This window comes from Eucyclogobius newberryi, unplaced genomic scaffold (genome assembly GCF_026437365.1).
Source record: "Eucyclogobius newberryi isolate DKJ021-1_F unplaced genomic scaffold, fEucNew1.0.hap1 SCAF_7, whole genome shotgun sequence".
Lineage (NCBI taxonomy): Eukaryota > Metazoa > Chordata > Actinopteri > Gobiiformes > Gobiidae > Eucyclogobius > Eucyclogobius newberryi.
The window spans coordinates 9,413,404-9,427,067 of NW_027316389.1; the positions used below are offsets into that span (position 1 = coordinate 9,413,404).

The window sequence follows — 13,664 nt, forward strand, 5'->3', positions numbered from 1 at the left end:
TGAAGTGTTTTATTTATTTTTCAGTGATAAGAACCGAAATAGGTTTTGTTGCAGGTACCTGTGTGTTTCTATGGGAGATTCACTGTTTTTGGAATAATTATTTAGTATTTTATTATTATTATTATTATTATTATTATTATTTATTTATTTATTATTTATTCTCATGGTCCTTTCAACTAACGACAACAATGGCGCCACCTTTTCCGGCTTTCGTGAACAAACATTGTAACTTTTGTTTGTTTTTGCGGACAGAGTGCAGTTCCACGATAAACCCAGTAATGAAAGGGAATGAACCATGGATCTATTATATTATCTGTATGATCTATAAACCAGGTCAACAAATCTTCAATCTGAAGTTGAACGGTAAATTCCATTTTAGAAATCTGGCCTCACTTCAGCTCAAGTTTAAACTACAAGGATTCTAGAATGTTGGGATTAACATAAGACACAACACTGCACCGTCCACAACAGTATGACACATTTAATTTATTTCATTAAGCACCACCAAAAATGACCAGACAGACGTTGTAGATTGTTCGTATTACCCGTGGCCAAATGAACATAGGCCTATTGCCTAAACAACAACCATTTGTCGCTGCGGCTTACAAAGTACAATTTTATTTTATTTTTTCAAATTTTCATTTAAATTAATGCAATAAAATGTCTAAACAGCTGTGTGCACAATTAGTCTATTTATGCCGAAGAAATTTTCTTCAAATGACTTTGTTGGTTTGACTTTTTTGTATATGAGCTTTTGCATCTCGATGTTCAACCCTGTTTTATTATCTCACTTAATCCTTAGATTTTCATCCATAGGAACATAAAGATCAGCCTTTAAAGTAGTACACACTCCAAACTTTACAATCTTGTACTTTAAAAGGAATTTTTTTACAGATTGTACATTGTTTTATATATATCTTTCTACTGGTAATTCTGATCCTGATTTATTTAATTTTCAACTTTCAACTTAATTTTTTTTTTCTAAATGCCCATTTTCACTCAGATCTGGTTCACTCTGTACTAAAACAGATATCATTTTTGCAACTAACATGACAACAGAATTAACTAAAGAAATTCAAACATCCTCTATCCATTTATCAGTATTCATTAAATGCCTTATTTTGATTTTTCTTACAGGTAAACTACAGAAAATGTTTGTTGTCGAGGTCATAAATAAATGGTTTTGATTTTTCTTTAGCGGTCACAAATTTCCAATCTAAAATGTTCCCAGATTGTGTTTTATGAAAGCCTACATGCATAACTTTAGTCCAAATTAAATGCTAAACTTGAACTAACATTGATACAGTATCTCATATTCACAGTGTCTCAACTTCAATGTCATTTCTGGCTCTGTTTTCAGATGATTTTCTCTTCATACAGTCAAGTCACAAAATGGCTTCTGCAATTGCCACATTAACATTGGTCAATCTCCAAGACAATATTTTATTTATTTATTCAACACATGGATCTATTCGATTTTACAGGACAATGTATTGTATCAGTGGTACTATAGCTTTATTTACCAAATCCAGGAGGGCGTACTTAACTGTATCTATAGTAACAACAATAGGACAAAAACCTTTAGAGACTGAAACAATTATGGCAACACTGCTATTTATTTTTTTGATTTCTTCCAAAATGTTAAGTCTATACATTTAAAAAATATTGTAAAGTATTGCTGTTGTTGTTTTTGTGTTACTTTTAATGGCGGTTGGCGGCCAACTGAAAAGGTGCATTTTTTTGTTTTAAAGAAAAAGGACAGAGAAAGAGAGAAAATAAAATAATTCAATATCTTGCATATCATTTTTTTCCCTCAAATGTTATTGTCGTTGCCCGTCAGCTTTGGAGAATTCGATTTGTGGTATTTTGTTGAGACAGTGTAGCTTGATTTTGTATAAATAAATCGCCAAAACGTAGTGACAGCATGGAAATGTTGTTGATTATTTAGAGAAAGTAAATGTATATTATATAATGCAGTCGGTATATTCACAGTTTGGATTAAATTGGGCACATTTCATAAATGGACTTTGTAGTAGTTTGAAAAGGAAATGCTGTAGTAAATACTGTATGTATTTGTTCTTTTTAAAACAGTGATAAATATTGCAGAATATAATGATCAGTGTATCGATTATGTCACGTATCGCCATATGATATGATTGTATTGTGAGCCAGGTATCATGAAACATATTGAATTGTGATTGTGATTCCCAGCCCTGGCATGTGTGTATAATTATGCCTATTTAAGCTCTATGATTGTGACATGATCCTTCTCCCTGCCGAACAGTTACATATAATTATAAATACACTCCAAGAGTAGCTGATGTAATGTTGAGATAACACAATATTTTTACTTTCAAATGATTTGTTGATATATTTTTTCTTGAAATTCTAGTTTATGTAAATCAATGTGCTTGTTGTTATTGCCATAAATGTATTGTTTGTTGCTTTTTTATTTAGTGGTCACAAATGTCCAATCTAAAATCTTCCCAGATTTTCAGAAATATAAGTTTGGCTTTGAACTAAACAATTCAAGATTCAAAGCGTGATGAAATGTAACTAAATGTAACATATGTCATATTACACAGTTACAATCACAGTCCCATAGTCCATACAGCGTTGATGTCTACATTAGTCCTGGACATTTGGACAGGCTGCAATGCATTACAGAATAGCACATTAAGGCATTAGGAGGAAAAAACTCAGTTTGGTTAATTTGCTGGTTCTGGCTATAGCTTTCTACATTCACAGCAGTAATATTTACTGATAATACAAAGTCAGGAGGATGTGAACCTTTTGTGCAGTGCAAGGCAGGTCCATTGGTGCACAGCACATATGACAGTGATTGTATCCAAACCACAGGAGATCGCTCTACTATTCCAGAGACACAGAGCTGGAACAACTCCAACTTTTCCTTCTTTAAACACCATTTAACACTATCTAATATAGCCTATAAGCAAATATGTCAGTCACAAAGAAAATATTTTTCTTTCCTCTTTATAATGATATGAAATAATGGCAATATCATATTTGGCATTAACTGCTTGTCCCCGAATGTAAGCATATGAACAGGCTTCCTCTTCATTGCACATATGTCCATGAGTCAAGACTAACGCTGCCAGTGTGAAATGTCCTTCTGCAGTCCTCTTTGCAGGACATGTTGAAATGTGGTTCCATGAAGTTCACCTCCACGGCTTCTTCTCAGCTTTTGGCTTCATGTTCTTCCTGCCTTTCCTCCGATGGGATGTGCCACAGTCTGGAAAAATGGGAAACCCCAATTATTAAATCATTACTAAAAGTGTTTTTCAATTCATCTTGGTTTAATTAGTAACTAATTAGCTCATATTGACACTAGAATTGCTATTTTAATAAACAAGAAATTAAAAAAATACCATAAAATACCATTTATATTTTTTTTGTAGTTTTTTTTTACTTTTGAGGAATTCGTAACACACATCCAAATAATGGCTACAATTGCCTCAGGTTAATAGCACATACATTACTGTTACGAAAGCACTTCACATTGGCAAACTAGTTAATGCAAGCATGTAACCTAAAAGACAATAAATAAAAGCTTGTGCTCCAACAACCATCACTCCTCAAATGTCAGTACATAGCACTCTCACATGTCTTCACAGGGTTAGAATTAGGTTAGGTCAGGATTCTGGAGAAAGTTCAAATATACTTGTTGACAGAAAGGATGACTACTAAGGAGCCTTCAGTGGCTTTACAATGTCAGCAGTGTTTCATGATAAATGCAGTCACATGTACCTAATCCTGACATGTTGGAGCCAAACCTTGACCCGTCTTGGATAGGAATTAGGAAAAAAATACAACTCCAAAAAAAAATCCTTTCTGCATTCATCATCATTAATTCTGTAAGTGTCTGATGTCAACTGGATTCAGGCTATAAGAAACTCAAAGAGTATCTATGTAAATTATTTTGAACTGATATACCTGGTACATAGTAAATTAGTAAGTAAAATGTATACAACATAGAGGTTAACAACAAATAGCCTTATTAGCGATCAGCACATTTTGAATTTGTACAATTTCTTATAGTAAAAAGATCTCAACTAAATTCTAGCAAGGTTTGGTTCAGTCTCAACATTTACCCGTAATCCATGCTGATGTTTAAAAGATGTGCTGATATACAACATGAAAACAAGGACATATCACCAGCTGTTACATATTTAAAAACAGATATTGTAGTTCACACCTTTATGTCATGAGGACATTAGCCACATGTCCTACTCACAGTCGTGCTGTGCTTCTGTAGTAAAACACTGGCTGAAGAGACAATGCATTGTGTGGCACAAGTTGTCCATGAGGGACTTTGGAGTGGCATATCTCCAGCTGGGCACCTTTTCTGGCTCTTCAGTTAACTGATCCCAAATGTCTTGGACTGAGTCTGGAAGCTCCTGCTGGAACACCTGAGAACACACACACACACACACACACACACACACACAGAGTCTTATTTTGTTATTATTTTTGGTATAAATAATATGGTTAAAAGTGCTTGGATATATATACCGTATTTTCCGGACTATAAGTCACACCTTTTTTCATAGTTTTGGCAGGGGTGCAACTTATACTTATATTTATTCTTATATACTTATACTTATACTCCGGAGCGACTCATTATGTGATATTATTTGTTCTTTTCACACTTGTAACCGCATTTCATACTCCAGTGCAACTTATACATGTTTTTATCTTCTCTATTGTGCATTTTTTGGCTGGTGCGACTTACACTCCGGAAAATACGGGTATATATAAAAACATACCTCAGCAGGATGTGCTTGAACAAAGACCCCCTCTGCATCTCTGAAGCGTGTCTCTAACTCTGCCGTGTACCGCCTGGATAAGTGTCTCTCGGGCATCACTCGAATAAGCTGCAAATGCAGTTTATCAGAAACAGTCAAACTTAACAAATGAATAAATATTTCAAATTTCTGGAAGTTGTCTTCAGTAGCATTAAGAGCTTCACGAGTACATATTATTGACATGCATCAAACCTCAAAAATACATCAATCAAAACCTGACCTTTAATTTGAAATCTTTAATGGTCAGCTGCTACAACACAGGTGTCAAACATGCAGCCCAGGGGCCACCTCCGGCTCCCAGACTTTTAAATCCGGCCCGCCGAACATTTCTAGTTTATATTTATTAGTTTGTGATAGATATATAGCGTTTTTATTGCTAGAACCACAAGTCCAAAAATCCTTTGGAGCTGCGGCCCCTCCCCTGTGCTGCTCTGCGCTGTTGTCTGTGCAGTAGGCCAGTGTGAGATAAAGTGAATATCAAACAACTGAATTTAATAAAACTTAGGGATTTTGAACTGGAAAAACGTGAATGACCTGATAAAAGGCATTATTTTAGTAGCTCCATGGTGCGCACAGGGCGAGGAGTGAGCCAGCTGTCACTGCGTCGTCATAAAATCAAGCCGGTTCAACATGGATATATTAAAATATGGGGTTCACCTTTAAGTCTCGCTCATGGTCTGGCCTAATGCTGTTGCCGCTTTTTTACTTTTACAACATTTACAATATATCAGAACATTTGCTTACATTTTGTATATGAATTTACCTAAATCTATTAATTATCATGGCTCTATCAGTCAATATTTTACTGTTATTAATCAGTGTTTTGTGGCGTATTGCAAATAAAATATAAAACCATAAGTAAATGTCTAGTTTGCAAACTTTTTTATTGACAATAGAGATCATTCTGATACTTATTAAGTACATGGAATATATTATCTTCAAAAGGTTTATTAAATTACAGATTTTTTATCTGCCAAATGCCTATCATTCTGCAACATGTCAAATGTATTCAGATGACATGTTTATCTATCTACATCCCAACATGCTAAAAGTCATCAAAAGTATTTAAGCTACTTGGATGGGTAATATAGGATACACATATTATCGATGGACACTAAACGTAAACATCGATTATCTTATACCTGGCTGGCAATACATTCCATTTCCTTGCTTTCCTTCCGTAGCATTTCTTTGGTTCTTTAGTTTTCCAGGCATAAACATTCAAGAAAACGCATCTGAGAAGTAGATCCATGGCCCTCAGATCCATGATTAGTTTGATGATCTGTTCAGCTATTAAACCCATGAATCCATAGTTTTACGCCTGCTCGTTCATGGCACTGCAGCTTGTTCACATCACCTACACACGCTGATTGGTCTGGACGGTTACTGTTCTGACCAATCGGCGCACGAGCTGGGTTAGAGCCGCATGCTAGAGTGAAGCCGAAGCTAACAGCTTAAAATGCGTTTTAAAGACAACTGAAGAATTTTAAACTGAGAAAAAGTCAATGACCCGAAAATAGGTAAAAATTGCCGCTATATCCGAAAATTTTGCAAGCTGTAGGTTTCTGTCAGCCGAACACAAGCAGTTTTTCGTTACATTGCGCTCTATCAAAAAAAAGCTTTCTGGGTCACACGTTTTTTTGGGCTGCAGTAACAATGGACTGGCCACTGGGGCCATTTGCAACATGTTGAGAATCGCAGTACCCTTTTCAGATATATACCGGTAATAGACCCATGGTGCAAGAAAGTACGACGCGTGTCGTCCACTATAGACTTGAGTAGATTTCTAAGCGAGGAAAAAGACCTGTGGTCTTGGGAAACACATGGAATAAAGAAAGAAGGCGGTTTTATGGACGTTAGAGCTGTGCTAAAAGCGGCGCTAATGTGGTGCTAACAACAAGAAAACAAACTTCTATTTTGAAAGCTCTTTGAGGAAAACCTGGACAGATCAGGGGCAACAGGTAAAAACACAGGTCAGAGTGTAATAAAGTATGAACATGACAGGGTAAAGCTGCTGTGAGGACTCATTTGATTCACTACATTAATAATTTGTCACTGAAATAAGCTTAAACTATAAAAAATAGTGAGCTCATATTGAGTTGCAGCAATATCAACATGTCACACTTCATATCAGAAATAATATATCATGTCCACATTCCTGTTCCTGCTGCTGATGCATGATGAACTCAGTCTTTCACCTGCTGCAGATTTGTGTAACAGTGTCCACATAGAACTACATAGGCTATAGAAAGTTATTTATTTTTCGTATTTTTTATTGTTTTATTTTCTATGTTATGTCTGGCCTACTCCCCAGCCTGAACGTCCCAAAATGAGTTTGACACCCCTGTGCTACACAAGAGTTTTATGATTAAGAATCGTCTTAAGTAACCTTTTTATTGTATTATTAATATTGGCCATGCATTTTTCATACCTTTTTCAAGATGCCTTGATTGACTTGGAACCAAAGCCTCTGGAGCGTCAGCTCATCCAAGCCATCCACATTAACCCTCTGAGGACAAACCCAAGAAAAACAGGAAACAAAGATATGCAGTTCAAATCCAGTTCAAAGCAGACTGGTGTCACATTTCAATAACTTGACCTTTGACAAACAAAAACCCAATATCGTAGAGCCCATAAAGCACAGCACTCATGAAGACAAGACAATAAATCAAATGGTACCTAAAGACACAAAAGAAGGCTTAGTGCATACCATCCAGCTTATGTTGGAGAGTTTGAACATTTCTTCATAATGAATCCGAATGCCATAGTTGATGGGAAAATTGTGCTTCTGTAACATAAAAAGACACTTTGTTGTTGGTCTAATATCAACAGAAATATTAAACTTGAACTATGAATTCACTTCCACTATTTTATTTTATATAGACAAAAGGTTATACAAATTAAAATTCTTGGAAAATGTTTTTTTATAAATACCTTTTTGTTATAAAAACATAATTTATTACATACAACTATAGTAACTTTGTGACTTTGTGGGATCATACAGTACATCAACTTTTGTCTGCATAAACTCAAATGTCCCCATAATCCCTCTGTCAATGAGACTTCTCTCACCATGTAACGCCGCCTGTGGCTCAGACTGTCGTTCAACGTCTTCAGAGGGGTGCACAGGCTGGAAGGTGTGGGGGCCATGAAGACAGGAACCAACAGAAACAGGCCTATAGCAACATCACAACATATACACTATTAGATTTGATTATTAATCATAATAAATATAGCCGCAAGCGGCAATGATCGGCCCTCGCCCCGCCGCCGCCCGGCAATGCAAGAATTTTCCTTTTATTACACCTACTGCTGAATCGGTGGCTATTGCATCCTTTCCCCTTTGCTTTACAAATAAAGGGAAAAGTTTCCGGCTGCGTCACACAAAGTCCGTAATTTTTAATCCTGAAGAGCAGTCTCACCAAATTTTAGGTCAGTTGGGCTAACGCCTTGAGAGGAGTATGGAAAAGTATTTGGACGATTTTCCCATTGGAATAACATGAGATGTTTCTGTCATCGCTACGGCTACGCGGTAACAAATATGACATGGGTCTCATTGACTTTTTTGATTGGCATGGATAGAATTTTGTGTCAAATTTCAAATGAGTAAATATTTTACTCCCACATATTAAATTCAAATGAAAATGACCAAATTTGTTTCACTTCAAGTAGGTAAACCTAATTAGAATCAGGGTTTAACAACTGATTCAAATTTGACACAATTTGGACTTTGTATGCGCAAATGGCAGCGGCGACACATTGGACATGGCCAATGCTGTGCATAACCACTGCAAATTAACATAATTGTCAGTCAACTCTGCGGCTCCGCCGCACAGAGACCGTAACACTTAAAATTTAAAAAATTATAAATTTGTATGCCCCAATTTTAAAGTTGGTTGCGGTAACGCCATCCCTAACATGATAAATCAAAATGGCCCGCCATCCGATTTGACATGACATTAAAACAAACCATCTCTAAAACCATAATTAAAACACTACTTCAAATAAACAAGTGTGCTTTCATTCCGCCGCATCAAAGCGTCCAGTTTACATTGAAAGTCTAAGCCTGATGATCTTGACTATGAAAAGGCTAATGATTTCTAATGATTTCAGCATAATAATACTGCATTCACCCATTAGCTAAAACTGTATCAATTTTCATTACATACCAAAATTGTGAATACAATTGTGTATTATGATACAGTGCTCACTGGTAATACATTTAAATGACTATGTCTTTGTGTTTATTTATCATTTCCATGATTCCATTAAGTTTTGGGTAGCTAATATTAAAATTTCTTTATGATGGATAGGCCTATACACAATGTAATAGTATGTTTAGGGTTCATGTACCTTTGGAAATAATGAAGGTAAATTAAACCATCCTTGGAAGAAAATGCAACCCCATCTGAGGCATATTTACATCCCTGTAAAAGATTCTGGGGAGAGCACTTGGAGATTTTCAGAGCTGCCACAGACAGTTTGGATCAGTACACGGACACTGTGAGGTCATACATTTGATTCTGTATGGACAGCATTATACCAACACACACCAAAGTCACTTTCAATAATGACAAAGCCTGGTTCACACCAAAAATGAGGCAGTTAAGGCAGCAGCAGGAGTCAGCGCACAGGGCTGGGGATAGCGAGTGCTACAAAAACGGATTAGAACGGATTTAGCAGGGAGGTGTCGAGAACTAGATCACTGTACAATACCCGTCTGAAGCAGCAGTTCTCCAACAACAACCCCGCCTCTGAGTGGAGTGGGCTCCGGCTTCTCACCAACTACAAGCCCAGAGCCCCCCATGCTACATTTGTAAATTTTACTGTAAAATGTATGTACATAGGGCTATTTTTATTACGTAAGGCTATTTTCATTTTTATCCTTAAGCAGATCTAAGTTGTTTCATTAATTCATGCCCTTTTTATTTTATATAAGTTGTTTTATCATTGTTCATTGTTGCACCAAATGACCAAAGCAAGTTCCTATGTTAATATGTTCATTGGCAATGGCAATAAACCTTTTCTGATACTGATTCTGTTTTCTTGTATTTGGAACTATTGGCCCAATTTATTAGACAATAAATTCACAGCGTTGCAATTGATGGGATAGAACATAAAGTTGCCTGCTTTGCAGATGATGTTCTATTGTATTCGACCAAACCAGACATTTCCATACCCAATGTGATGTATTTTCTTCAAGAAATGTGTCCAATTTCTGCACACAAATTAAATGAACAAAAAAAATGAAATTGTTTCTTACTGGCATGTACTCCCCTATGACCTCTTAAAAGATTTACCCATTTAAATGGCAAACGGAATCTCTTAGATACAGATGTGGTATTTCATATAGACCTATCAACAATTTTGGGGAAAAAATATACCCCTCTTTTTAAGACCATAAAGAAGATCTTGAAAAATGTATCCATATCTCCTTCATAAGTCAAAGACTTGAAACTATAAAAAAAAAGTTTTACCCAGATTTCTCTATCGGTTCCAGACTCTTGTGATTTCCATTCCCAACCGGCTGTTTGATGAGTGAAATAAAACAATCTCTATATTTGTATGGCAACGAATGAAAAAATTATATTCCGATTCAAAACTTTACAATTTTCAAAGGAAAAAGGAGGCTGGGGTTTTCTCTGTCTGAAAAAATACTTTATTTCAGCTCAAATCAGAGCCTGGCTTTACTGGTGTGATCCAGAATATGAAGCTCAATGGAAAAATATTTAGATTAATGTTGTGCCGGGGGTTCCTGTACAGGCTTAATGGACAGATGACAAACGGTTGAGTCATTTAGGGGAGATGGAGAACCCTTGGATTCAACATGGGAGCTAATCAGTACATGCAAACTGAAAAAATATGTTACAATTTTAAATTGGCTGGCTTACGATCATCAACATTTCACACCTAACAGCACAGACTCAAGATTTAAAGTCTGTGGTATAACATTTTTTATCCAGATTGTAAAGGAGAATAATCTGAAGAGCTTTGATGAGTTGAAAGAATATTTTGGCTTCAAAAAACATACATTCTATAGGTATTTACAAATGATGAGTTATTTTAATCAAGAACTCAAAAATAATCATCATAGCCTTTTGACTGAAACATTCATTAAAACTTATACATACAGATTTATAAGGGGATTAATATCTAAATTATACATATGTATTAACAATCAGCCACTCTACTGATTACATTAAGGGTTACTGGGAAAGAGAGGGTCACTTTGTTCTGGATGATGAAGAGCGGGACGGTATAAGTACATCTCACTGGAGAACCACAAAGTCACATGTTTGGAGGGAATTCTGCTGGAAAAGTGTGTCTCGTTTCTTTATAACCCCATGTCAAAGTGCCCATTACTCACAGGGAAATGCAGACTGTTGGAGAGGCTGTGGCAGCAGGAGGTGAATCACTATCATGTGTTGTGGGATTGCCCTGTTATTCAGAAGTTTGGACTGAGATCAATAAAGCCTTACAGACAATTTATGACATCACCATCTCAATGGATTTCAGAACTCTGTTTTTGGGCCACATGACTCCTGCCATGTAATTGTAAAAGCAGCATTACACTACAGCACATAAAATGTACAGGTATGAAAAGAGAATTTGAATAAAAAGGAATCATATTTGAACAGGTAGTTGTTGCTGTCAGCCAAAGTAACAAAAAAAACAACTTACTTTTGAGTCAAATATTTTACAATGATGCCATAATCAAATAACACTTAGAGTTATATATTATCTTTTTAGTGGTCATATTGTGTCCATGGTGCTTATTTATTGTATTGTAGACTTAGGTACCTTTAATAAAATAAAATCTTGGCGAGTTAAAAAAAAATGATCAAAACCTCTTCTAAAAAATAAATAAATCATAATTTCACATCAAGCTGTGGGTTTAGTCTGAACAACATAACAAAACGGGGTCAACCCAAATGTACAATGAGCACTCGAAGCCTCCAAGATGAAAGACCGCAGCTGCCATAACAGACTGACCACTCTGTAGATAGGTGAAGTCAGACCATCTATTGTGTTGCAACTCACAACTACCATCAACAAAACACTAAAATTAAAACTGGTCAAATCCACAGGAGGGTTTTCTTTGCACACACCATGAAGAGAAGAATGCCCGTTGTGAGGTAAACTTTGCAGAAGCATAACATCAAGCTGTCAGTGCTTCTGTAAGCCTTTGCATGCAGGACGCCAATGCCAGTCGCACAGAATAAATATACAATCATGGGATTTGCTAACCTCGCCAGCAAGATGAATTCTCTTAGATTTTTTTGCTTTGTTTTCACACTTTTGAGCATTCATCTTGTTAGGCTCCCCACTGATTAATTTGGAGTCTGAACCAGAGGTTTAATGGGCTAATTCCATGGCATTTAGAGCCCGCAGGCAGGACGGGAACCAATCACAGAGCAGCATTTTGGTTTTGGGCGGAAGTCAAAACAACCGACCCAAAACAAACATGGCGGCACCAAGGGTCGTACTTCGACCTATTTTAAGAGAAACACGGACTATTTTGATTTTCAAAAATGTGCAGATAATAGCGCTTTGTACATTTGTGGATGAGAAAGAGGACTGTGCTTTTCCGAACCCTGAATTTAACACAATTTAGATATTTCTGCTTCTTCCACTGTTGTGACAGTGCAGCATCCTGATGGCTTTTGACAAAAGAGCTTACCCAGACTGATTCATGTGAAGAACTCATTTCAGAGTTAGACACAGATCAATCTGGCGTGAGACGTTAGGAATCTGCTGGATCAATCAGTCAAATATAAAGTCTTCAAATATGATTGGCTGTTGTCAAATAACTAGTCTGCTGTGGCCAAAATAAATACCACTGAACACACCGCAGGATAAGATGGTTTCAATGTTTCAGTGTTAAACTGGCACTTTAACTACATCTATCGAACATTCATGTGTGACAAAGTGGTTTAATATATCAATTATATCAAATATCATTATAATATATCGAAATGTCTGTATAACAGGGGGTCAGGCTCATCCAAGTTTAAATCTAATATCCCCCACCCAAAGTACGTCACTGGAACTGTAGTCATAGTGATGGACACGCCTTTTAAACGTGCCAATATATAAAGGTTCAATTGTGTAAAATACGTAAAAAACGTATTGATTGAAACAGTTTTTCACTGTGGGTGGGTCTTACCCAGAGGGCCTCCCAGCAGCCAGGCAGAAGACAGGTGGACCATGCTCGGGCTCCAGGGCGCGCTGCAGTCTCTCTTCACCTCACTCCTCACTGAGAGGATTGGCCAGGACATACATGGGTTGTCAGGCACCACAGCTTCACCGTATTCTTAAAACATGATTTGTATTTTGGCTCCTCCACTCTGTTAAGTGAAAACAATACACAAAGTCAGAAATCAAGAGGGCAATAGCTTAGCAGTCAAACAGAAGTCAGAACAGGTATAAAGCCAACCTGATAAAAAGATGGACAGAACAAAAGCAGGGCTGAAGCCTGATACACCCTAAAAGTTGAAGAATGTTTTAGACATTTGGTTTTAATCATAAAATCTAAACTGTTGTTTGATTTATGCTCAAGTGCTAAGCGCTTCTTATTCTCTTCTGAGTAGGAAAAAAAATTAAGATAGGGCACTGTACACCAAGGAAATATAAACAAAATATTCTAAGAACGCTTTTCTTCGCAACATTAATTTTTAAGGCCTGCTCAAGTCATAAATTAATTTCAAATTTGAATATGTTGTAATAATTACATTTCATGTAACACTCCACACAGCTGATATTAATATAAGGAATGTTGCTTTTTAAGCCTTTGACTAAAATAAAATAGATATATTGTGTTGATGTCATGGGTCAAAG

The 13,664-nt window shown here is 36.4% G+C and overlaps 1 protein-coding gene across 2 annotated transcripts; it reads right to left on the reverse strand.

The window, feature by feature from the left end:
- Nucleotides 1-2,635: 2,635 nt before the first annotated feature.
- il34 (interleukin 34) lies at nt 2,636-13,169 on the reverse strand. Of its 2 annotated transcripts, none has more exons than XM_072435084.1 (7): nt 12,994-13,169; nt 7,899-8,002; nt 7,537-7,614; nt 7,258-7,335; nt 4,788-4,895; nt 4,256-4,430; nt 2,636-3,253 (listed from the first exon to the last, which is right to left on the reverse strand). In XM_072435084.1, the coding sequence occupies exons 1-7, from the start codon at nt 13,103-13,105 to the stop codon at nt 3,180-3,182; spliced, it is 729 nt and encodes a 242-aa protein (XP_072291185.1). In that variant the 5' UTR covers nt 13,106-13,169; the 3' UTR covers nt 2,636-3,179. The 2 variants fall into 2 exon arrangements, with proteins under 2 accessions (XP_072291185.1, XP_072291186.1); XM_072435085.1 differs by having other exon boundaries at nt 3,191-3,253; nt 4,217-4,430.
- Between the last annotated feature and the right edge of the window lie 495 nt (nt 13,170-13,664).

Excerpts from the sequence above, each read along its gene's own strand:
- il34 (XM_072435084.1), bottom strand. The coding sequence starts at position 13,105 with ATGTCCTGGCCAATCCTCTCAGTGAGGAGTGAGGTGAAGAGAGACTGC. Across the intron at positions 7,336-7,536 it reads TCTCCAACATAAGCTGGATG|AGGGTTAATGTGGATGGCTT; the intron begins GTATGCACTAAG and ends GTTTGTCCTCAG. Across the intron at positions 4,896-7,257 it reads ATCAAGGCATCTTGAAAAAG|CTTATTCGAGTGATGCCCGA; the intron begins GTATGAAAAATG and ends CTGCATTTGCAG.